The 27,315-nt window shown below is 40.1% G+C and overlaps 1 protein-coding gene across 1 annotated transcript in view; it reads left to right on the top strand.

Moving 5' to 3' along the window:
* Window positions 1-516: 516 nt before the first annotated feature.
* The window catches only part of NUP153 (nucleoporin 153), a 798,292-nt gene continuing 771,493 nt past the window's right edge, over window positions 517-27,315 (top strand). The window contains exon 1 of the mRNA XM_053715838.1: window positions 517-898. Within this exon, the coding sequence (XP_053571813.1) occupies window positions 785-898 (114 nt within the window). The 5' untranslated portion in view covers window positions 517-784. The remainder of the gene's footprint in view (window positions 899-27,315) is intronic.

Genomic DNA, 27,315 nt, shown 5'->3' with positions numbered 1-27,315 from the left:
AGTGTCCCTTTAACGGTAAGAAAATTGAAAAATGGTCACTAAGGGGTTAAAAACTAATCTGAAATTTTATAATCAAATTTTTAACTGTCATTAAAACGATAATGCAATTTACTGTGTTTTCTATGGAAGGCCCAGAGAGGCCATGAATTTGCATTATTTTTCTAACTTATGTCAACATGTTATTTTGTCTACATAACAAACTTGTTTAGTCGACATAACAAGTTAGAAAAAAAACATGTATTGGCTCTCTCGGCTTCCATAGCAGTGTGATCTTGTTGATACACAATTGAACAAAATAACTCGATTTCTATGTTCCATAACCTCAAAGAGCGACTTTCCTACTCGCGAGCTTTTCCACATGCAGCTGTTTTTCGCACCGTCATTGCTACTGGCGCCTTACGTAGGCGCTGTTACACAAATCCAGATTATATGAGCCTCCGCCCCCATCTTCTCTAGAACTACATTTCCCGTCAGACCCTGGGTTAGCCGTCGTTTTTGCAGCGGCTGCCAGGAGCGCGAACGTAGAGAGACGCAGGCATACAGCGCAAGGAGGGAGTTGAGGCCCAATCCAGCGGGCTGAGACATACAAGTGTCGCGGGAGATTAGTATTCAATCCGTCAGTCCCGAAGCTGTCACTTACGGTGTGAGCGGTGTCGTCTAGTTGGTGTGTGCGTGTTAGCGAGAACCCACGCGGGCGGAAGTCCTTCTGTCTTGATCTCGGTAGCGGTGCGTACGGGGGCCTCGGGCCGGGAGTGACCCGAGGAGCAATCGGGGGATCGCGCTGATGGCAGCGGCGGGAGGCGGAGGAGCCGGGCCTGGGGGCAAGATCCGGAGCCGGAGATACCACCTTAGTTCTGGGAGAGCTCCCTATAGCAAGAACCGGTTGCAAGGGCAGCAGGTACGCAGAATACATGTGTGGAGTAGCATGGGGATTATCCTATACCGGGAAGTGGGACTGTTAGTTGCCGGTGTGCTTACATTTTTGCAATTTCCTAGGATTATAATGTCTACACATGACCGGTCAGAACACGTGAGATAATGCTTACATATGACATATACATCAATAGATAATTCACAATACATGTAATCTTATACATAACCCTTTAAGCAGGTAAGTGTTTTATTCACTTTTAAATGCAACTGCATATTCAATGCTTCAGTTGTCATTGCCCGTTTATGCTATTCTACATTGTACGTAGAATAACATCTATGCACAGTGTGTAGAAAACATCACTGGGTAACCTAGATGTTTTTTTTTTCCCGTACTTATCTGCATCGTGTTTTTTTTTTTTTTTTTTTTTTTTTTTTTTTTTTTTTTTTTTTGCCACAGTGGTTGAGATCACCTGCATGAAACCGTTCTGTTGGGTTTTGGTTAACGAATTTGAGGTAAACTGCTTCTTATCATGCAGACTGCTCTCATATAACTTAAATGAACTTTCCAAGGGGTTTAGTCTCATATATTTTATTGCAGAAAACTTAAAATGTTAATGTATAATGAAACATTTTATAAATGTTATACTTTTAGATACTAAATGAGTTCTATATTTTCATGTTCGTTTAAAAGATGGTTGCAAAACACCCCCCCCCTTAAACCTAAGTTACAAAGTAGACTGTGTTAGTTTCTCCAGAGACCCAGTGAAATGTCCTGCTGTATGTATACCTGGAATGTTACTGCTGCAATGTGTGTTGCAATACGTGGTTGTTGGATGCGTTTGGCTATGTATTTCACTTAAAAAATGCAGTGTTCTCCAAAGACAATTTTGCCTGCTTGGTGACATTTATGAAGGAGCTGGGTGTGGGGGCATTGTAGTAATTTATAATGCTATTCAAAGCACAAATTAATTGCATAATTTACAGGGATACTGAAACCAATATTTTTACTTTAATGTTTTAGAGCCTGCAACTTTCTAATTTACACTTTTTTTTTTTTTTTTTTTTTTTTTTAAATATTTATATTTTGTAAAAAAAAAAAAAAGCAGAAATGTAAGCTTACGAGCCTGCCCATCTTTGGTTCAGCACCTGGGTACAGCTTGCTGATTGGTGGCTAAATGTACCCACCAATCAGCAAGTGCTATCCAGGGTGCTGAACCAAAAATGGGTGAACTCGTAAGCTTACATTAATGCTTTTTTTAAATAAAAATACCAAGAGAATGAAGAACAATTGATAGGATTAAATTAAAAAGTTGCTTACAATTGCATGCTCTATCGAAATCGTGAAAGAAAAAATTTGGGTTCAGACCCCTTTAACATAAATGTATTGATAATGTGTGCAGTAAACATCGAATGGTTTTAATAGCTATTTTTAATAGCTATTTTTAACTTAAATTGACATGATACTCCTATGCAAAAGATATTTACCTTAAAATTTCTTCAGCTTAAATGGATAGTAAAACCCAGAATTTTCTTTTGATTCAGATAGAACATACAATTTTAAACAACTTTCCAGTTTAATTAGATTATCAAATTTTCTTCATTCTCTTGTTATCCATTGCTGAAGGGACAGCATTGCCCTGCTGACAGGAAGCTGAAAATATCTATTTAGCCAATCACAAACACCAATTAGCATCAGCTCCCACTAGTGTATATGTGCATTTTCATTTAGAGAACAAAGCACATTTGAAAATAAAAGTGAATTTAAGTGTCTTAAAATGACATGCTCTATCTGAATCATGCAAGTTTAATTTTGACTTTCCTATCCCTTTAAAGGGACATGAAACATCAAAAAAACTTTCATGATATAGGTAAAACATACAAATTTTAAACAACTTTCCAGTAAGCTTCTATTATCAAATTTACTTCATTCTCTTGGTATCAATGCACTATTGGTTTCGAACTGAGCACATGGGTAAGCCAATGACAATCAGTGTTTATATGCAAATTAAAGAATAGAAGTAAATTTTTTTTTTTTTTTTTTAAATGATATGCTGTCTAAATCATGATTCTAATTATGACTTTACTGTCCCATAAGTAGTGTGTGTGTGTGTATATATATATATATATATATATATATATATATATATATATATATATATATATATATATATATATATATATACACAAAAGTGAGTACACCCCTCACATTTTTGTAACTGTTTTATTTTCTTTTCATGTGACAACACTGAAGAAATGGCTTTGCTACAATGAAAAAAGTAGTGAGTGAACAGCCTGTGTAACAGAGTTAATTTACTGTCCCCTCAAAATAACTCAACACACAGCCATTAATGTCTAAGCTGTTGGCTACAAAAGTGAGTACACCCCTAAGTGTAAATGTCCAAACTGGGCCCAATTAGCCATTTTCCCTCCCCGGTGTCATGTGACTCGTTAGTGTTACAAGGTCTAAGGTGTGAATGGGGAGCAGGTGTGTTAAATTTGGTGTTATTGCTCACACTCTCTCATACTGGTCACTGGAAGTTCAACATGGCAAAGAACTCTGAGGATCTGAGAAAAGAATTGTTGCTCTACATAAAGATGGCCTAGGCTATAAACAGATTGCCAAGACCCTGAAACTGAGCTGCTGCATGGGGTGCAAGACCAAACAGCGGTTTCACAGGAGAGGTTCCACTCAGAACAGGCCTCGCGATGGACGACCAAAGAAGTTGAGTGCACATACTCTGCATCATATCCAGAGGTTGTCTTTGGAAAATCGATGTATGAGTGCTGCCAGCATTGCTGCAGAGGTTGAAGGGGCGGGGGGGTCAGCCTGTCAGTGCTCAGACCATACGCCGCACACTGCATCAAATTAGTCTGCATGGCTGTCGTCCCAGAATGAAGCCTCTTCTTAAGATGATGCACAAGAAAGCCTGCAAACAGTTTGCTGAAGACAAGCAGACTAAGGACATAGATTACTGGAACCGCGTCTTGTGGTCTGATGAGACCAAGATTAACTTATTTGGTTCAGATGGTTTCAAGCGTGTGTGGCGGCAACCGGGTGAGGAGTACAAAGACAAGTATGTCTTGCCTACAGTCAAGCATGGTGGTGGGAGTGTCATGGTCTGGGCCTGCATGAGTGCTGCCAGCACTGTGGATCTACAGTTTATTGAGGGAACCATGAATGCCAACATGTACTGTAACATACTGAAGCAGAGCATGATCCCCTTCCTTCGGAGACTGGGCCGCACGGCAGTATTCCAACATAACAACCCCAAACACACCTCCAAGACGATCATTGCCTTGCTAAAGAAGCTGAGAGTAAAGGTGATGGACTGGCCAAGCACGTCTCTAGACCTAAACCCTATTGAGCATCTGTGGGGCATCCTCAAACAGAAGGTGGGGGAGCGCAAGGTCTCTAACATCCACCAGCTCTGATGTCGTCATGGAGTGGAAGAGGACTCCAGTGGCAACCTGTGAGGCTCTCTTGAACTTCATGCCCAAGAGGGTTAAGGCAGTGCTGAAAAATAATGGTGGCTACACAAAATATGTACTCGCTATTGTTTCTAATGGTTTAGACATTAATGGCTGTGAGTTATTTTGAAGGGATAGCAAATTTACACTGTTATACAGGCAGTACACTCACTACTTTACATTGTTGCAAAGTGTCATTTCTTCAGTGTTAAAGCAAGTATTTAGAGACACTCTCTCGTATATTATAGTAAAATAACATAGCCCATAGATATGTTCCTGCCTTCCGTAACCTTGGTGTGGCGGGGGACAAGGGATGTACAGGATTTGTGGCACAATACAATATTGCATTGAAAACTATGAGTCACTTGGTAAGCAGAGTAATGATTCGAATCACCACTTCGGGGACAAGCTAGACTCCTGTCGGGACCTTCATTTATCGATCCACCGACTTAAGCTACAAACCATGTTATTATGCACTTTCAAGAGCCTTCTCTGCTCCCGCTACTGCTGCAGCTAGGGAACCTGGCGCCTCCGGATGACGTCGATGATCTGCTCCCTCTAGTCGATCTCGTCAATGCTGTCTGTAACTCAGTGCAACTTTGTGACCGCTCTCCTCTCACTCACCGCTTTTTGCTCCTGCGGCTGGAACTGGTGTACAGGCTATGGGATCCTCATCAGAAAGAAAGTAGGGTCCTTGGAATAGGAAAGAAGGAGCTCCCCACTCCATCAAATGTAAGTAAACAGGTTTCCAGAAAAGCAACAAGGACCCTCAAAGTTTTAAAAAGCAAATGTTCAATCTTTATTGGATTCAAAATTGATACATGTAAACATCAGTGCAGCATCCAAGAGATACTTCCGTAGCAAGTAGGATCAGTCTTACGCGGTTTGGCGGTACTTCGCTGTAATCGTAGACCATATGTGATAAGTGCAACAGAAATGTAAAGGACCAAACCGTACATGATTGGTTAATTAAAAACACACCCATTATACTTGCTACTCATGGTTGATGCATAGTAAAAAAAAACCCTCTTTGTTAACACAGAAAAACCTCTCATCCATAATTAACCTGTTATATAGTGAAACACATGTTCTAATTCTACACTACTTATTTCCACACAATCTAAATGTAACACTCTACACATCAGCTATGTTATGTTACTTTACAGTTAATATATCTGCAATCTAACACATAAATCATTAAAGGGACACTGAACCCAATTTTTTGTTTTTGTTTCGTGATTCCGATAGAGCATGCAACTTTCTAATTTATTCATATCAAATTTTCTTTATTTGAAAAAGTAGGCATCTAAGCTTTTTTTTGGGTTTAGAACTGTGGACAGCACTTTTTGATTGGAGGATGAATTTATCCACCAATCTGCAAGGACAACCTAGGTTGTTCACCAAAAATGGGCCGGCATCTAAACTTAGATTCTTGCATTTCAAATAGATACCAAGAGAATAAAGAAAATTTGATAATAGTAGTAAATTAGAAAGTTGCTTAATATTTCATACTCTATCTGACATTGATATAGTGTAGTGATATTGATGGCCACAGCGGAATACCACTATAAATCCTTATTGACCTGTCGGTACATATTAACGTATAAACGGTTTATATTATATACATAATTGTGTTAAAACCGGATACTAGGTTGCAAGGAATATACACTAGAATACGAATATATATATATATATATATATATATATATATATATATATATATATATATATATATATATATATATATATTAAACCCTCTTAGTGTAACATAGTCAGTAAGTTGAGTAGATAATGTATTCTCAAATTTAGAGTGTTCTCTTTATCCAAAACAGGGGATAAAGAAACAATCAAAAATTGATATTGTTTACCGAGTTAAAGCCAGCAGGGGTCAGGGTATTTAGCTTATTGATCCAGTACACCTCCCATTTGGCAAAAATGGGCCTTTTATCTCCACCTGTAGGTGGGCTCTTGATAAGTTCTATAGCATTCCATTTTAGAGTGGACACATTTCCTTTGTGATTGTCTATAAAGTGACGAGACAATTTTGAGCATCTTTGACCTTTGAGATATACCCAAGATGCTCTCGTATCCTAGTACGGACATCTCGGGTGGTCATCCCTATGTACTGTTTTTGATAAACAGCATTCTATAAGGTATCTCACAAATGTCGAAGAGCATTTTATACAACCCTTGGTATCAAAGTTCTGACCTGTCGCATGAATTAAAGTTTGGACCCACTTTTTATGTGATCACATGATTTACATCTCAGTCTTTGAGTAGATCATCCCCATATAAGATGGGCAGATATTTCTTGAGTGTTGTCACATGAAAAGATATAATAAAATATTTACAAAAATGTGAGGGGTGTACTCACTTTTGTGAGATAATGTGTGTATTCGCGTGCCATCCGCTGCAATTTCTTACTCGTCAAGGACTAGTGGAAATTTCAAACTATTTTTGTGTGTACTTTCAAATGTTGGATACATTGTTTAGTAACTTTTTATATGCCTCCATATAATATACCTTTGGTAACTGTTCTGATCTTTAGTTTGGTCCTGGTGCAAAAATGCATTTGATTGTCTTAGGGGTAAAATGAATAGTTTTAATTATAGGGATGTTAAACAGTCAGTTTTATTGTTTATATTAGAAATCCATTTAAATGGATTTTATTTTTTTTGCTACATTTTTGCAGGAGGCGGCGTTCTTTGCGTAAAGGTCTATCTTAGCACAATGTCATAAAACTTCATGGCAAGTAAATTGACTAGATAACGGAGTCAGATTTGCTTATATATATTTGATTTGAATGTAAACATGTTATTTTTATTAAAGTGAAAGTCAATCCTAGAGAGGTGAGGTTTTTACTTCTTAGCCAATAGCCGTGCGGGAAATCCAGGTTGGTGCCCTTGGGAGCCGTATTTCCCGCACGCTATTTGCTAAGAGGTGGAAAAGTCACCTCTTGGCAAAAAAGCATTCTGCTGAGGGCTGCCTGAGCAGCTTAGAACGGCGAACACTTTAAACAAATGAGCTTTCTGCATGAAGTATTTTTATACTTCATGAATGAAAGTCCCCTTTTATTTGTTTCAATGGTCAATCCTAGCCTTTCACAAACACTAGAATTGACTTTCACTTTAAATTTGCAGAGATTGTATATCTGTATCCATTTAAAGAGATGCACCATATCTTTTAAACCTGCCTAGTACTGATGTGATGTTTATATTTGTAGGAAAACATTTCCATTCCTGGTAAATATTAATAGCAATGTGTACTTGTTAAACGTTTAGTTTACTAAACCAAATGCATTTTAAAGCATACACAATTTTTGTTCCTTTTATCAGATACTCCCAAAAAGCTGTTTCTGAGATATACAAGGACAATGCTTATATAAAAAAAATTAAATACTTTCTTGTACATTCTTATGTTTGCTTCAAGATTTGGGGCCAGGGATCAACAGTGGCTACTAGAAATGATAGTTTGACATCCAGGAAGCTTCCCTACCTGACGTTACTTTAACCCCTTAAGGACAAGGTCATTTTTCAATTTCTATCCCTGAAGGATCAGGGCTATTTTTACATTTCTGCGGTGTTTGTGTTTAGCTGTAATTTTCCTCTTACTCATTTACTGTACCCATACATATTATATACCGGTTTTTCTTGCCATTAAATGGACTTTCTAAAGATACAATTATTTTCATCATAACTTATTTACTTTAAAAAAAAAAAGATAAAATATGAGGAAAAAATGGAAAAAAACACACTTTTTCTAACTTTGACCCCCATAATCTGTTACACATCTACAATCACCAAAAAACACCCATGCTAAATAGTTTCTAAATTTTGTCCTGAGTTTAGAAATACCCAATGTTTACATGTTCGTTTTTTTTTTTTTTTTGCAAGTTATAGGGCCATAAATACAAGTAGCACTTTGCTATTTCCAAACCCCTTTTTTTCAAAATTAGCGCTAGTTACATTGGAACACTGATATCTTTCAGGAATCCCTGAATATCCATTGACATGTGTGTGTGTGTGTGTGTGTGTGTGTGTGTGTGTATATATATATATATATATATATATATATATATAATTTTTTTTTTTAGAAGACATATCAAAGTATTGATGTAGGCCCATTTTGGTATATTTCATGCCACAATTTCACCACCAAATGCAATCAAATAAAAAAAATTGTTCACTTTTTCCCAAATATTTTCACAAACTTTAGGTTTCTCACTGAAATTATTTTCAAACAACTTGTGCAATTATGGCTTAAATGGTTGTAAATGCTTCTCTGGGATCCCCTTTGTTCAGAAATAGCAGACATATATGGCTTTGGTGTTGCTTTTTGGTAATTAGAAGGCCGCTAAATGCTGCTGCGCACCACACGTGTATTATGCCCAGCAGTGCAGGGGTTAATTAGGTCATTTGTAGGGAGCTTGCAGGGTTAATTTTAGCTTTAGCGTAGAGATCAGCCTCCCACCTGACACACCACACCCCAGGATCCCTCCCAAACAGCTCTCTTCCCTCCCCCATCCCACAATTGTCCCCGCCATCTTAAGTACTGGCAGAAAGTCTGCCAGTACTAAAATAAAAGGTGTATTTAATAAAAAAAAAATTGTATAGCATATTTTACATATGCAGCTGTGTAGGATCCTCCCTGATCTCCCTCCCCCCCCCCCCCAACAGCTCTCTAACCCTCCACCTCTAACTTACTGGGAGCCATCTTGGGTACTGGCAGCTGTCTGCCAGTACCCAGTTTGCAAATAAAAATGATTTTTTTTTTTTTTTCTGTAGTGTAGCTTCCCCCACCCGCTCCCAGATCCCTTTAGATTTACTTTCATTAGAGATTTTATCCCCCCCTTACTGTCACTTATATAAAAAAAAAATTCTGTAGTGAAGCGGTTCCCACCCGCTCCCTCCCCGTGCACGCGCCCACCGCATCCCGTCCCCCTCTTCAGCCTTTCATCGATTGGCCGCCCACCCGCCTCCCACGTCAGCTCCCATCCACCAACGATTGCGGCCATCGATGCCGGTGCAGAGAGGGCCACAGAGTGGCTCTCTCTGCATCGGATGGGGGAAAAATGTTATTGCAGGATGCCTCGATATCGAGGCATCACTGCAATAACCATAAAGCGGCTGGAAGCGATCAGGATCGCTTCCAGCTGCTTTAATCCCCAAAGTCGTACAGGGTACGTCATTGGTCTTTAAAGACCAGGTTGTGTGTGACGTACCCTGTACGACTCATGTCGTTAAGGGGTTAAAGTGATATAAGTGTGATAACCTTACCTGAGATTTTTTTTTTTTTTTTCTCTGTTTTATGTGCTGGTCATTGAGAGTTGCTTATAACTATAGAGCTGGAGATTGAGGTCCATGTTTGAGGGTTGCTTTGAAATGTATGAGATGCTTTTATGAATATGTGTTGAAATTATATTTATAGTCTGCTTGAAATGAAAGATAATTTTAACCCAATGTTAAATCTCAGCGCTCCCTGCAATAGTCTATCTCCCCTGCCCGACTGTGCACAGAAGATTTTTTTCAGAAATTTAAGATTTAATTTTTCTAGTTTTTAGATTAAAATATCCGTTTTATACTGCCTATTTTGTGTGTGTGGGACAATCTGTCTTTAAAATCTATAAAAACATTGAAATGGTTAGAATGGTTAAAATATTCATACGTAAAAAAATTACAATATTATATATATATTCTCAATTTAACCAACAATGTCCATAAAAAATGTCCAGATAGTATGTGCTATTATATTGAAACTTAAAAGAATATTGAAGCTCCTTTCAGATTTCCTGCACTTGATCGGTTGCTGCTTAGTGTGTAAACCGGATGTCTTTTCGTCCGACGAAGGTGTAGTAACTGAAATGAAATAGAAGACACACAGCGCCCACCGAATCAAGGTAGCTTTTAAAACAATTTATTATGCGCAAGAAATAAAATATATACTTACAAGATTGTAGTGTTATAGATGCCTTTAAAAGATTGTTGTCAGCAAGAGTCCGTCCATCCACAACCAGCTGATAAGCTTAGAGTTCCGTATTCAAGGGCTGCTCACACAGTCTTGCCGCCTCAGCTGTTCTCCCACAACAGCGTGTGATGTTCTGCCCAGAGAGCGGCTTGTATACTTCCACTTAGCTTAACGCTGGGATAACGTGCTTCAGGACACTGCAATGCTTTGTCCTATTTAACCCAACGCGTTTCTTTTGCAAGCGTGCAAACTTCCTCAGGGGTATTTCTCTCTCCTTTGCTTGACTGTAAATGTGAATACAATGTCCGACCTTTAACATCCTAAACCGGATGTTACCTGTCCACAGATCCAACACCGGTACAGGTATATAATTCTACTGGGTCCTAATGCCCCTTTTCTCTTTATAAAATTTTGGCAGACCATTAACAACTTGTCATATACATATATATTTACACAATAAAAAACTAACTTAATTTATGTATTCCACTAAAACGGATGCCTGTATTTAATTAAAAAATTATATATTTATAGCTGTAAAAACCTGCAAATAATGTGTCCTGTTTAAATAATGGTTTTTTTAAAATTATTATTGCGGACACACTGGTTCCTCCTCCTTTTGTTCCCAACCCATATAAAATATGTGCTTATTATTTTCTCAGAGATGTATTGTATATAGAAAGGCAACTTGCAACCCTAACTTTTAATGTTCATATAAAGGCTGCTAAGTCTAAATCAATATTAAGGCCCATTGGATGGAGACTTTTTAACTCCGTAATCCAAAAGGTCTCCCTCCTTCTTAGCTTTGTAAGGCGATTAGTTCCTTCAACTTTGTGGGGAACCCAGTCAATGACTGTGATCTTTAATTCTTCAGGATTACTGGAATGAAACTCTCTGAAATGATCCACTACACTGTGTTTCACCACTCCTTTTTTAATATTATTTTTGTGTTCCCAAAATCTAGTTTTTATTTTCCTTTTTGTTCTACCTAAGTAGATTTTATTGCAGGGACAAACTAGCTGGTACACTACATAAGTTGATTCACAAGTGCACCTATATTTCATCTCATAGCTAGTATCACCTTTTGCATTAAAGAATATTTTGGACCGTAATACATGTGGACACATGTTGCAGTCCTTTTTCCTGCATTTAAACATGCCCTGTTCGGGAGTTAGCCAATTTGGATTCGGGACAGTTCTCTGTATTTCTTTTAATTTTGATGGTGCTAGAAAATATTTTAAATCCCTATTTTTTCTAAAAACTAATTTAGGCTTTTCCCCTAATATAGGGCATAGAATTGGATCTTGTTTTAAAATGTTCCAATTTTTGTTAAGAATTCTGCGAATTTGGTTTGACCCCTCAGAATAAGTTGTTATAAATAAGGGTTCATCTCCACAACTATTTGTTTTATTGTTATTCTTATTTTTTGGGATTAATAACTGATCCCGGGGTATTTGGTCAGTTTTCTTCATGGCCTTTGTTAGCCATTCTTCTTTATACCCTTTGTCCCTAAACTTATTTGTTAAAATATCCGCTTCTCTAACAAAATCGGATTGTTCAGTACAATTTCTTTTGAGGCGTTGATATTGACCTAACGGTACATTTTGAATCCACCTCATTAGGTGACCACTGTTGGCACTAAGAAAGTTGTTTCTATCTGTTTCTTTTCTATAATTCTTGACACCAATTCTATTTGAATTCCCAATGTATAAAGTTAGATCTAGGAAATTTATACTGTTTTCTGATATCACCTTAGTAAATTTTAAATTAAATGTGTTGCAATTTAGATGTTCAACGAATTTTTCCGCCTCCTCGACATCCCCTTCCCAAACAAATAATAGGTCATCTATAAACCTATAATATTTCTTTATATTTCTCAGATAGGGATTATTGGACCATATATATTTTTCTTCATACTCCCCCATATATATATTAGCATATGAGGGAGCCATGGTGGTCCCCATGGCTGTTCCCTCCAGTTGTTTATAAAATTGTTTTTCAAACAAAAAATAATTATGCTCCAGGATAAACTGTATTCCCTTTATAATGAAATCAACCTGTTTTTCCATCATATTTGTCCTAGCACAAGGACAAATATGATGGAAAAACAGGTTGATTTCATTATAAAGGGAATACAGTTTATCCTGGAGCATAATTATTTTTTGTTTGAAAAACAATTTTATAAACAACTGGAGGGAACAGCCATGGGGACCACCATGGCTCCCTCATATGCTAATATATATATGGGGGAGTATGAAGAAAAATATATATGGTCCAATAATCCCTATCTGAGAAATATAAAGAAATATTATAGGTTTATAGATGACCTATTATTTGTTTGGGAAGGGGATGTCGAGGAGGCGGAAAAATTCGTTGAACATCTAAATTGCAACACATTTAATTTAAAATTTACTAAGGTGATATCAGAAAACAGTATAAATTTCCTAGATCTAACTTTATACATTGGGAATTCAAATAGAATTGGTGTCAAGAATTATAGAAAAGAAACAGATAGAAACAACTTTCTTAGTGCCAACAGTGGTCACCTAATGAGGTGGATTCAAAATGTACCGTTAGGTCAATATCAACGCCTCAAAAGAAATTGTACTGAAAAATCCGATTTTGTTAGAGAAGCGGATATTTTAACAAATAAGTTTAGGGACAAAGGGTATAAAGAAGAATGGCTAACAAAGGCCATGAAGAAAACTGACCAAATACCCCGGGATCAGTTATTAATCCCAAAAAATAACAATAAAACAAATAGTTGTGGAGATGAACCCTTATTTATAACAACTTATTCTGAGGGGTCAAACCAAATTCGCAGAATTCTTAACAAAAATTGGAACATTTTAAAACAAGATCCAATTCTATGCCCTATATTAGGGGAAAAGCCTAAATTAGTTTTTAGAAAAAATAGGGATTTAAAATATTTTCTAGCACCATCAAAATTAAAAGAAATACAGAGAACTGTCCCGAATCCAAATTGGCTAACTCCCGAACAGGGCATGTTTAAATGCAGGAAAAAGGACTGCAACATGTGTCCACATGTATTACAGTCCAAAATATTCTTTAATGCAAAAGGTGATACTAGCTATGAGATGAAATATAGGTGCACTTGTGAATCAACTTATGTAGTGTACCAGCTAGTTTGTCCCTGCAATAAAATCTACTTAGGTAGAACAAAAAGGAAAATAAAAACTAGATTTTGGGAACACAAAAATATTAAAAAAGGAGTGGTGAAACACAGTGTAGTGGATCATTTCAGAGAGTTTCATTCCAGTAATCCTGAAGAATTAAAGATCACAGTCATTGACTGGGTTCCCCACAAAGTTGAAGGAACTAATCGCCTTACAAAGCTAAGAAGGAGGGAGACCTTTTGGATTACGGAGTTAAAAAGTCTCCATCCAATGGGCCTTAATATTGATTTAGACTTAGCAGCCTTTATATGAACATTAAAAGTTAGGGTTGCAAGTTGCCTTTCTATATACAATACATCTCTGAGAAAATAATAAGCACATATTTTATATGGGTTGGGAACAAAAGGAGGAGGAACCAGTGTGTCCGCAATAATAATTTTAAAAAAACCATTATTTAAACAGGACACATTATTTGCAGGTTTTTACAGCTATAAATATATAATTTTTTAATTAAATACAGGCATCCGTTTTAGTGGAATACATAAATTAAGTTAGTTTTTTATTGTGTAAATATATATGTATATGACAAGTTGTTAATGGTCTGCCAAAATTTTATAAAGAGAAAAGGGGCATTAGGACCCAGTAGAATTATATACCTGTACCGGTGTTGTATCTGTGGACAGGTAACATCCGGTTTAGGATGTTAAAGGTCGGACATTGTATTCACATTTACAGTCAAGCAAAGGAGAGAGAAATACCCCTGAGGAAGTTTGCACGCTTGCAAAAGAAACGCGTTGGGTTAAATAGGACATAGCATTGCAGTGTCCTGAAGCACGTTATCCCAGCATTAAGCTAAGTGGAAGTATACAAGCCGCTCTCTGGGCAGAACATCACACGCTGTTGTGGGAGAACAGCTGAGGCGGCAAGACTGTGTGAGCAGCCCTTGAATACGGAACTCTAAGCTTATCAGCTGGTTGTGGATGGACGGACTCTTGCTGACAACATAATCTTTTAAAGGCATCTATAACACTACAATCTTGTAAGTGTATATATTTTATTTCTTGCGCATAATAAATTGTTTTAAAAGCTACCTTGATTCGGTGGGCGCTGTGTGTCTTCTATTTCATTTCAGTTGAAATGAAAGATGAATGTGAACATCTTTAGATAAAATGTTTTCTTTCCTAAGATATGGTGAGTCCACGGCTTGAGTAATTACTGTTGGGAATATCACTTCTGGCCAGCAGGAGGAGGCAAAGAGCACCACAGTTAAACTGCTAAGTATCACTCCCTTACACACAATCACCAGTCATTCTTTTGTCTTCGGTGCATGGAGGAGGTTAAGTTTAGGTGTCTGAAGAAAATTTTTGATTTAATCTATAAGCAAGTTTTGGGGTATAGCTTTATTCCACGTCATTCCTTGCAGTTGGGTAGTGGTGACTTTAAAGCAGTTAGGAAACTGTAAAGAGGTACTTACTGCATTTTCCTAACAATTGCTGCCCTAGTTTAGAAAGCCAGAGTTGACTACTCTGTTCTTTCTTTTTCAAAGGTCTCTGAGGAACTGTCCTCTAATAACTTGTAACTGTCTACATGCCAGACAGCGGGTAAGTGCTTTTTCTTCCAGTTGGGAAGACCATGCACTTAACAAATTAAAAACACTGCTTTTTTATTGGGATATAGATAATCCTGTTGTATGGGTTACACTTGGGCATGAAGCAGGCACTTTAGCATGTGTGAGACTAACATTTTAAACTCTTAAAAGGAAAGGGTAACATGGTTTTTTATTAGGCTTATTTTCTGACACACATTTACTTGATAAAACAATATAAGTTTAAACTGAAAGTTAGGCTGAATTTTCTATTTCAGCAGCTTATTCATTCCCCCATTGCTTTAAAGTAAAACATTGCAACATTTTAAACAGTCAAGTTTGAAAAACTGGTTTTCTCTTGTAAGGTGTATCCAGTCCACGGATTCATCCATTACTTGTGGGATATTCTCCTTCCCAACAGGAAGCTGCAAGAGGATCACCCACAGCAGAGCTGTCTATATAGCTCCTCCCCTAACTGCCACTACCAGTCATTCTCTTGCAGCTCTCGACAAGAAAGGAAGTATCAAGAGAGATGTGGTGAATTAGTGTAGTTTATCTTCAATCAAAAGTTTATTTTTAAACGGTACCGGCGTTGTACTGTCTTTACCTCAGGCAGAAATTAGAAGAGTTTTGCCTGAGGTTTTTGATGCTTAGCAGGTTGTAACTAAGGTCCACTGCTGTTCTCACACATAACTAAAGAGTATGGGAAAACTTCAGCTGGGGCAACGGCCTGCAGAATTAACTGCTGAGGTATGTGCAGTATATTTTTTTTCTAGAAATTGCTGACAGTACCTGATATATTTAAGGTAAGCCTGATTGCAGTGATTTAACAAACGACTGGCATCATGCTTGCAGTAAAGGGTAATCATGTTACTTGCTCTTATGGCTTAGTATGTAAAACGTTTGCATGATATATAAAGAACGTTTTATACTAAGGGTGATAAATCTTTATTTGGGGCCTAGTTTTCCACATGGCTGACTAGATTTCTCCTAGGAGTAGTTATTTATGGCCCTTTCACTTTGAGTGCATGGTGGGAGGGGCCTATTTTCGCGCTCTAATTGCGCAGTAGTTTTTACATTCTGAGACATCCAGCTTCCCTGAAGGAGTCCCCTGACATAATGGACCTCTGTAAAGGGTTTTTGTGCCAACAAAAGTCGTTTTATGGGAAGGTAGGAGCCACAGTAGAGCTGTGGCAGTTTGCTTGTGACTGTTATAACAGTTTTACTGTTTTTGTGCTTAGTTTTTGAGCCTGAGGGGTTAATCATCAATTTGCAAGTGGGTGCAGTGCTATTTTAGTCTATTATATACACTGTAAAAATTTCGTAGCGTTAACTGCTTTTTTTTTCACTGTTTTGCAGTTTTTGTGTTTGTTTTTTTCCCTTAAAGGCACAGTACCGTTTTTTTATATTCTGCTTTTTCTCATTAATTAAAGTGTTTTCCAAGCTTGCTGGTCTCATTACTAGTCTGTTAAACATGTCTGACATAGAGGAAACTCCTTGTTCATTATGTTTAGAAGCCATTGTGGAACCCCCTCTTAGAATGTGTACCAAATGCACTGATCTTACTATGTTATAAAGACCATATTCTGGCTTTAAAAGATTTATCACCAGAGGAAATTGACAAGGGGGAAGGTATGCCGACTAACTCTCCCCCACGTGTCAGAGCCTATGGCGTCCCTTGAGTGGAAGTTAAGTACATCTAGCGCGCCCATTGCGTATACTTTACAAGACATGGCGGCAGTTATGAATCATACCCTTACAGAGGTTTTGTCCAAACTGCCAGGGTTACAAAGAAAGCGAGACAGCTCTGGGGCTAGAACAAATACAGAGCTCTCTGACGCTTTAGTAGCTATGTCTGATATACCCTCACAATGTGCAGACGCAGGAGAGCTTCTATCTGTGGGTGACTTCTCTGACTCAGGGAAGACACTTCAACCTGATTCTGATATGTCTACATTTAAAGTTAAGCTTGAACACCTCCGCGTGTTGCTCAGGGAGGTTTTAGCAACTCTGGATGACTGTGACGCCATTAAAGTCCCAGAGAAATTGTGTAAATTGGATAAATACTATGCAGTGCCTGTTTACACTGATGTTTTCCCAATCCCTAAGAGGTTTTCAGAAATTATTACTAAGGAATGGGATAGACCAGGTGTACTGTTCTCTCCCCCTCCTGTTTTTAAAAAGATGTTTCCTATAGATGCCGCTACACAGGACTTGTGGCAAACGGTCCCTAAGTTGGAGGGAGCAGTCTCTACTCTAGCTAAGTGTACCACTATCCCTGTCGAGGACAGTTGTGCTTTTCTAGATCCAATGGATAAAAAATTAGAGGGTTACCTTAAGAATTTTTATTCAACAAGGTTTTATTCTCCAGCCCCTTGCATGCATTTCCCCTGTCACTGCTGCTGCGGCCTTCTGGTTTGAGTCTTTAGAAGAGGCTCTACAGGTAGAAACCCCATTGGATGATAATCCTTGACAAGCTTAAAGCTCTTAAGCTAGCCAATTCATTTGTTTCTGACGCCGTTGTTCATTTAACCAAACTAACGGCTAAGAACTCAGGTTTTGCTATTCAGGCGTGTAGGGCGCTATGGCTTAAATCCTGGTCAGCTGACATTAATTAAAAGTCTAAGCTTCTCAACATTCCCTTCAAGGGGCAGACCCTATTCGGGCCTGGACTGAAGGAGATCATTTCTGATATTACTGTAGGAAAAGGTCACGCCCTTCCTCAGGATAGGTCTAACAAATTAAGGACCAAACAGCCTAATTTTCGTTCCTTTCGAAACTTCAAGAGTGGCGCAGCTTCAACTTCCTCTAATACAAAACAAGAGGGAAATTTTGCCCAGTCCAAGCTGGTCTGGAGACCTAACCAGGCTTGGAACAAAGGAAAGCAGGCCAAAAAAAACTGCTGCTGCCTCTAAAACAGCATGAAAGATCAGCCCCCGATCCGGAAACGGATCTAGTAGGGGGCAGACTTTCTCTTCGCCCAGGCTTGGGCAAGAGATGTCCAGGATCCCTGGGCGTTGGAAATTGTGTCCCAGGGATATCTTCTGGACTTCAAAGCTTCTTCCCCAAAAGGGAGATTTGATCTCTCACAATTATCTGCAAACCAGATAAAGAGAGAGGCATTCTTACATTGTGTTCAAGACCTCCTAGTTATGGGAGTGATCCACCCAGTTCCAAAGGAGGAACAGTGGCAAGGCTTCTATTCAAATCTGTTTGTAGTTCCCAAGAAAAAGGGAACCTTCAGACCAATCTTGGATCTCAAGATCCTAAACAAACTTCTCAGGGTCCCATCCTTCAAGATGGAGACTATTCGAACCATCCTACCTATGATCCAGGAGGGTCAATATATGACTACCGTGGACTTAAAGAATGCTTATCTTCACATTCCGATACACAGAGATCATCAGTTTCTCAGGTTTGCCTTCCTAGACAGGCATTACCAGTTTGTGGCTCTTCCCTTTGGGTTAGGTACGGCACCAAGAATCTTTACGAAGGTTCTAGGGTCACTCCTAGCGGTCCTAAGGCCGCGGGGTATAGCAGAAGCCCCCTGATCCAGGAGTCGAACTTTCAAATCGCCAGGTCCCATACGGACATTGTTCTGGCATTCCTGAGGTCTCATGGGTGGAAAGTGAACGAAGAGTTCTCTATCCCCTCTCACAAGAGTTTCCTTCTTAGGAACTCTGATAGATTCTGTAGAAATGAAGATTTACCTGACAGAGGCCAGGTTGTCAAAACTTCTAAATTCCTGCCGTGTTCTTTATTCTACTTTTCGCCCTTCAGTGGCTCAGTGTATGGAAGTAATCGACTTAATGGTAGCGGCAATGGACATAGTGCCGTTTGCCCGCCTACATCTCAGACCGCTGCAACTTTGCATGCTCAGTGGAATGGGAATTACACAGATTTGTCCCCTCTACTAAATATGGATCAAGAGACCAGGGATTCTCTTCTCTGGTGGCTATCTCGGGTCCATCTGTCCAAGGGTATGAACTTCCGCAGGCCAGATTGGACAATAGTAATGACAGATGCCAGCCTTCTGGGCTGGGGTGCAGTCTGGAACTCCCTGAAGGCTCAGGGCTCGTGGACTCAGGAGCGATATTCAATGCTCTTCAGGCTTGACCTCAGCTTGCTGCGGTCAGGTTCATCAGATTTCAGTCGGACAATATCACGACTGTAGCCTACATCAACCATCAAGGGGGAACAAGGAGTTCTCTAGCAATGTTGGAGGTTTCAAAAATAATTCTATGGGCAGAGGTTCACTCTCTTGCCATCTATCAGCTATCCATATCCCAGGAGTAGAGAACTGGGAGGGGGATTTTCTAAGTCGGCAGACTTTTCATCCTGGAGAGTGGGAACTCCATCCGGAGGTGTTTGCACAGTTGATTCAACTTTAGGGCAAACCAGAACTGGATCTCATGGCGTCTTGTCAGAACGCCAAGCTTCCTTGTTACGGGTCCAGGGATCCCAAGGCAGCGCTGATAGATGCTCTAGCAGCGCCTTGGTCCTTCAACCTGGCTTATGTGTTTCCACCGTTTCCTCTGCTCCCTCGTCTGATTGCCAAGATCAAGCAGGAGAGAGCTTCGGTGATTTTGATAGCACCTGCATGGCCACGCAGAACTTGGTATGCAGATCTGGTGGACATGTCATCTCTTCCACCATTGACTCTGCCGCTGAGGCAGGACCTTTTACTACAGGGTCCTTTCAACCATCTAAATCATAAGATATGGTGTAAATATCTTCATTGTGTGAATCCAAGGGTTACTCATGGAGTAAAGTCAGGATTCCTAGGATATTATCTTTTCTCCAAGAAGGATTGGAGAAGGGATTGTCAGCTAGTTCCTTAAAGGGACAGATTTCTGCTCTGTCTATTCTTTTGCACAAGCGTCTGGCGTATGTTCCAGACATTCAGGCGTTTTGTCAGGCTTTAGTTAGAATCAAGCCTGTGTTTAAACCTGTTGCTCCGCCATGGAGTTTAAATTTAGTTAAAGTTCTTCAAGGGGTTCCGTTTGAACCTCTGAATTCCATAGATATCATCAAGCTTTTATCTTGGAAAGTTCTGTTTTTGGTAGCTATCTCTTCGGCTCAAAGAGTTTCAGAGTTATCAGCCTTACGGTGTGTTTTCTCCTGTTACGTCCCAAGCCCCAATTGCGTCGCATGCAGTGCTCTGCGGTTCCTCTAATTCCTCATGGAGTTTATTTAAAAGCAGAAGTTGCTGCCCAGGTATCTTCAGCGGTATCTGTGGCATTTGCTGCCATTCCCAGATTCAAGGGAAAACGCAAGTGAAAATATAGAATTTCAGAAAGTAAGGTTCCTGTCCTCAGTTCTGCTTCCCAAGTTGCCCTTTTTTTTTTTTTTTTAATTTTTAGAAGTCTGATGAGGAAGATGCATCAGGACTTTCTGAGGGTGAAATCTCAGATTCGGAGAGTATAATTCCTTCTTCTGAGACTGAAGTAGTATCCTTCACAGATTTAAGCTTGAACACCTTCCTGTATTGTTAAAGGAGGTTTTAGCTACTTTAGATGACTCCGATACCCCTAGTAAAGTTTCTTTGATGAACCTTCCACTTCAGAGATTTTTCCTGTGCCGGACCAAGCTAGGGAGATTATCTCACAGGAATGGGAGAAACCAGGGGTGTCTTTTTTTTTTTTTGTTTTTTTTTTTTTATTTTATTTTTTTCCCCCGTCTCCCATTTTTAAGAAAATGTTTCCTGTCGAGGACTCCATTAAAGAACCTTGGTATACTGTACCCAAAGTGGAAGGGGCCATTTCCACGCTGTCTAAGAGAACCACTATTTCTATTGAGGATAGCTGCTCTTTTAAGGATCTGATGGACAAGAAGCTTGAGGCTTATTTAAAAAGATTTATGTTCATCAAGGTCTTCAATGGCAACCTACGGTGTGTATTGCCACCGTGACTAGTGCGGTATGTTATTGGTTCAACGCCTTGTCTGATTCTCTTCAAGTAGAGATTTCCTTGGATGAAATTCAAGATAGGATTAAAGCTCTTAAATTGGCCAATTCCATCCTTTAAGATGGAGACTATAGACTCCATTCTTCATTTACTTCAAGAGGGTCAGTTCATGACAATCATAGACCTAAAGGATGCGTATCTTCATGTTCCTATTTACAGGGGCCATCACAGATTCCTGAGATTTGCCTTTCTGGACAAATATTTCCAGTTTGTGGCCCTTCCATTTGGTCTAGCTGCGGCTCCCAGAATTTTTTCAAAGGTTCTTGGGACTCTTTTGGCAGTTCTTGTGGAATTGCTGTGGCACCCTTCCTGGACGACATATTGGTTCAGGTGCCATCTTTTCAACAAGCAAAATCTCTCAGATATGTCTTTTTCGTTCCCACGCATGGAATGTGAATCTGGAGGATTAAAGCTCCCTTTTTCTAGGACCGGAAAAACAAAATAATTTCCTCTTGCCTCCCTCTTCAGGCTACTGTTTATCCTTCAGTGGCTCAATGTATGGAGGTAATTAGTCTGATGGTGGCTTCAATGGACATAATTCCTTTTGCTTGATTCCATTTGAGAGCTCTCCAGATGTTCATGCTCAGACAATGGAATGGCGACCATTCGGATCTATCTCCAAGAATAGTTAAGTCGTCAAGGGATTCTCTCCCGTGGTGGATTTCTCAGTAACATCTGTCTCAGGGCACATACTTTCGGAGACCTTCCTGGGTGATCGTGACCACGGACGCCTGCCTGCTGGGGAGCAGTTTGGAACTCGTTAACAGCTCAGGGCCTTTGGACTCGGGAGGAGTCTGCTCTTCCCATCAACATCTTGCAGTTGAGGGGAGATTTACAATGCTCTATTGGCTTGGCCTCAGTTGTCCTCAGCCCAGTTTATCAGGTTCCAGTCAGACAACATAACCTCTGTGGCTTATATCAATTACTAGGGAGGTACTCTGAGTTCCTTAGCCATGAAGGAGATTACTTGGATTCTTTAGTGGGCAGAGACCCACAATTGCTGTCTGCCATCCACATTCCAGGAGTAGACAACTGCGAAGCGGATTTTCTGAGCAGACAGTCTTTTTATTTATTTTTTTTCATCCCGGGGAATGGGGACTCCATCCGGAGGTGTTTTCCACCTTAGTCCTCAAATGGTGGGGCTGAAATTGGATCTGATGGCGCCCCGTCAGAACGCCAAGCTTCCAAGGTACGGTTCTAGGTCAAGAGATCCGCAGTCTGTTCTGATAGATGCTCTGGCGGTTCCTTGGGTTTTCAGGTTGGCATACCAGTTTGCTCTCCTTCCACGAGTCATTGCTCGTATCAAACAGGAGAGGGCGTCAGGGATTCTAATAGCCCCTGCGTGGCCTCGCAGGATCTGGTTTGCAGACCTAGTGGAGATGTCATCTCTCCCACCTTAGAGACTACTTGGGAAGGCCTGGAGAAGGGATTCAGTCAGTACCCTGAAGGGTCAGATTTCTGCTTTATCAGTTTTACTACATAAACGTTTGTCAGATGTGCAGTCTTTTTGTCAGGCCATGGTCAAAATCAGGTCTGTCTTTAAGGACAAAGTTAAGGCTCCAAGGAGGAGCAACAGACTAACAGCTGGCTCGTTTTGAGCCATTGCATTCCATAGACATTGTTGTTATCTTGGAAGGTTTTGTTTCTTATCTCTTCTGCTTGAAGAGTCTCGGAACTCTCAGCTCTGCAGTGTGATTCCCCTTTATCTTATTTTTTTTTTTTTTTTTTTTTTTTTTTTTTTTAAATGCCGATAAGGCGGTTCTTCGTACTAAGTTAGGTTTCCTTCCTAAGGTTGTTTCTAATAGAAATTTCAATCAGGAAATTGTTGTTCCCTCTCTGTTTCCTAATCCTTCTTCCAAAGAACGTTTGTTACACAATTTGGATGTTGTACGTGCTCTTAAATTCTACTTACAGACAACTAATGATTTTCGCCAGTCCTCTGCCCTTTTTGTTTCTCTGGGAAACTTAAAGATAAGAAAGCTACTGCTACTACTCTTTCTTTTTGATTACAAAGTATAATCCGTTTGGCTTAGATTTCTGGACAGCAGCCTCCTGAGAAAATTACGGCTCATTCTATAAGAGCTGTATCCTCTTCTTGGGCTTTCAAAAATGAAGCTTCTGTTGAACAAATTTGCAAGGCTGCAACTCGGTTTTCTCTACATACTTTTTCCAAATTTAATATTTCTTTTTTTGACACGATGAGTCCACGAATCATCGCAATTACTAATGGGGTATTCACCTCCTGGCCAGCAGGAGGCGACAGAGCACCACAGCAAAGCTGATAAATCACCTCCCTTCACTCCAAACCCAGTCATTCTTTTTAACAGAAGAATAAAATGAGCATGGTCACCAGAGGGCGCTAGATACATACAAAAAGATATGCACAATGTTTATATTCAAAACATAACATTAGACTATGTATCTAATTGAGCAAACATATGTGTCTATAACAAATTTGTAATGAAATGGAAAGGGGAACCTCATTAATAGATGATGTGATCAGCTTCAATGTGAAAAGTCCAATAGTCTCATTGACCAAAGTTCTGATATCAACTTGCAATTTGTGCGGTCCCCGAAAATATTCACCACAGGAATTCCATCTCCTCCGGCTGCTCTCTCCAAAGTGTTCCCAGCGGGGAATTAGAACTTCTGTAAAACTTGAGCCTGGAGAATTTATATTATACAAGCAAGCCACTACCAGTCACTTTACCCTCTGGAGGAGAGCTGTATACCGGAGAGAGCCAGCTGGTCAGCTCTGATTGCCAGCCTGCTTCCACAAGCACACTGGTGTGCTCTGATAAATTGTTAGTACCCTATAAAATACCAGTAGCTTGTGCTTACATTGTCCCTACCGATACACACATTTGTGCTCCTCTTTATCCATTTTCACAGTCAATCTCTTTGCCTGCTTTAGTGTTAGGAAGTGGCAAAGTGAGGTGTTAGAATAGATTCTTCAGTCAAGAGTTTATTTTTAAAGTGGTACAGGATTGTTCTGCTTTGTCCTAGAGTGTAACCGTAGTCCATATCGGTCTCTTCAGTAGAACTTTGGTGGCTTTAGCGTAATGGGAACTTGTGGGACATAATTCTCACTGCACCTCCCATATTTAATACTGCCCTACTTTTCTATAGTCTGAGGGATATGACTCAGTCTTTATTTTTCTGCAGGTCTATGTGAGGAAGAGGACCTCTTACACCTGTGAACTGCCTTGCTGTCGGGCAGTTTTATGAGGTAAGTGCTTTTTTCTTTTTCTGGGGACATTACACAAGAGCTCAGAAAAGAGGGGCACACTATTACCTTTTATATTTCAAAGGGGCTTCACTGAACTGGGGCACGTTATTTATATAGCACTATCTCTCTTGGTTCATGAGGGAGTGCTAGACAGCAATATGTGGGACACTGGAGGGCTGGTCTGATCGCTGGGGAGCCACAGCTTGTCATGTCAGCACTATTAGACTGTACTAACGTTATACCCATTTTTTATAACGTCTGACAGTCCTACTTTATTTCTGTATCCTAGATGTATTTGGTATTTTTGTGGTTCCTTCTCCACAGGGGTTAATATTTCCCCGGGAGATGACGGTTAGGTTTGTTCATGCCCACAATGGGCGGTTCTGTTTTTCCAGCGCGCGCCTCTTCTTGCGCCTTCAGAGGAAGTCTGTTTAGGCAGCAAGAGAGGAAGCTCCGGTCTGTGTTTTCTACTATTGACATGCGTTGCTAGGACCGGACTGCTTCAGTCGGTTCTGGGCATCTAGCCAGGTCTTACGTTGCGCTGGGGGAACTTCCTGGTCGTCTTGGAGTAAGGTAGGCACCTCAGCAGGGCTGCTGAGGTGTGGAGGTGACTTGGGGGTTAGTTCTATTTGTTTGAGTCAATTGCAGTGCGCAGTAAAATACAGTAGTTGCGCTTTTAAATTTAAAGGCACACTATCGTTTTTTATAGTTTTGTATTAAATCTACATTTTTTTTTTTTTTTTTGTATTGGGATCTTACTAAGTGTGAGCCGATATGGATCAAGGGACTTTGCAAAGTGTTCCTTGCTCTTGTGGAACCACCAATACCTTTCTCTCCTACTTGTATTGAGAGGACTATAAATTTTAAAAAGGAGATTTTTTTTTTTTTTTTTTCTGAGCCAACTTCTTCGAAGGAGGATGTTGTTCAGGATTCTAATGATGAACATTGAGCGCTTGAGAAGAAAGTTGCGGCATACAAAGTGTTACCACCCTCACAAGCAGTGCCCTGCATCTCCTCTAACTTCCACTGGAGTTACTTTAAAAGACATTGCATCTCTCATGTCTTCTACCATTTTCTGATGCGCTATCTGCTTTTCCCATGTTGCAGGGTAAACGTAAGAGGCAGACTAGTCATTCAGTAAGCGAGGTTTCTGATGCAATTGTTGCTGTTTCTGAGTCTTCCTATCAGATGCCTGAGGCAAAAGAAGCTGTGGTAGCATCTGACAGAGAGCTTTCAGATTCGGGGGGGGGGGGGTACTTCCTCTTGCTGATACTGAGGTGGTATCTTTTAGATTTAAGCTGGAACACCTTAGTCTATTACTTATGGAGGTTTTAGCTACTTTAGATGATAGTGACTCCACGGTTGTGGTTATCCTTAAGAAATCCAGTAAGTTGAACAGATATTTCGAGGTTCCTTCCTCGTCCTGATGTTTTTCCGGTTCCTGATCAAGCTTCTGAGATTATTGCTAAGGAGTGGGAGAAACCGGGTATTCCTTTTTCTCCATCTTCTATTTTCAAGAAGATGTTTCTCATAGCCAACTCTATCAAGCAAGCTTGGCTAACGGTACCTAAGGTGGAAGGGGCTATTTCCACTTTAGCCAAGAGAACTACTATCCCCATAGAAGATAGTTGTGCTTTCAAAGATCCTATGGACAAGAAATTAGAGGGCTTATCTCAAAAAGATGTACGTACACCAGTGTCTACAATGGCAACCTGCCGTGTGCATTGCTACCGTCACCAGTGCGGCTGCATATTAGTTTGACGCCCTGTCTGATGCTAACAGAGCGGAGACATCCTTGAATGAGATTCAAGATAGGATTCAGGTTATTTGGTCCTGGTCTATCGGAAATTATTTCTGACATCATGGGAGGTAAAGGTAATTTCCTCCCTCAGGATAAGACACATAAGACGAAGGGGCACCAGAGTAATTTTCGTTCCTTCTCGTAATTTCAAGGGAAATTCCAAATCTACCATTGTCAAATAAGAGCAGCCCAAGCCTGTGTGGAGATCCAGCCAGCCTTGGAGTAAGGGGAAACAGGCTAAGAAGCCTGCCGTTGAATCCAAGTCAGCATGAAGGTCATGTCCCCGGTCCAGAACTGGTAGGGGACAGACTTTCCTTCTTCGTTCAAGCCTGGATTCGAGATGTTCAGGATCCCTGGGCGTTAGAAATTGTCCCAGGTATACAGGTTGGATTTCAAGAGTTTTCCTCCCAGAGGAAGGTTCCTGCTTTCAAGATTGTCTGCAGACCAGACAAAAAGAGAGGCGTTCTTACATTGCGTAAGAAACCTCTCCGATCGGGGGGGCGCGATTGCTCCCGTTCCCATGCGGTAACAGGGTCAGGGTTTTTATTCCAACCTGTTCGTGGTACCAAAAAAGGAGGGAACTTTCAGGCCCATTCTAGACCTCAAGAGTCTAAACAAGTTCCTCAGGGTACCGTCCTTCAAGATGGAAACTATACGTTCCATTCTGTTCTTTTGATCAAGGAGGGTCAATTTATGACAACAGTGGACTTAAAGGACGTGTACTTGCATGTTCCCATTCACAAGAACCATCACAAGTTCCTAAGGTTCGCCTATCTGGACAGACATTTTCAGTTTGTGGCTCTTCCTTTTGGTCTTGCCACTGCTCCCAGAGTGTTCTCAAAGCTTCTGGGGTCTCTGTTAGCGGTACTTCGTTCTCGGGGCATTGCTGTCACCTTATCTGGACGACGTTCTAGTCCAGGCACAGTCCTTCCATCTAGCGGAATCTCACACGAGCATGGTGTTTACCTTCCACCCGTGAGAGCAAAGGATGGATAATTTACAAAAGAGCTCTCTTATCCCAAGTACAAGGGTAACTTTCCTTGTAACCGTAATAGATTCTCTGTCAATGTCTTTCTGACAGAAGTCAGGAAGTCAAAGATTAGTTACTTGCCGAGTTCTTTAGGCCACTCCTCGGCCTTCAGTGGCTCAGTGCATGAAGGTAGTCGGGCTGATGTTGGCGGCAATGGACAACATATTGTTTGCTCGGTTCTATCTCAGACCTCCTGCAGTTAAACATGCTCAGGCAATGAAACGGAGATTATACCAATTTGTCTCCTCAAATACTATTGGAGCAG

Source organism: Bombina bombina, chromosome 5 (assembly GCF_027579735.1).
Source record: "Bombina bombina isolate aBomBom1 chromosome 5, aBomBom1.pri, whole genome shotgun sequence".
NCBI classification, from domain to species: Eukaryota; Metazoa; Chordata; class Amphibia; order Anura; family Bombinatoridae; genus Bombina; species Bombina bombina.
The sequence above is the reverse complement of the archived record's forward strand: the minus strand, read 5'-3'. Positions and strand labels throughout refer to the sequence as shown.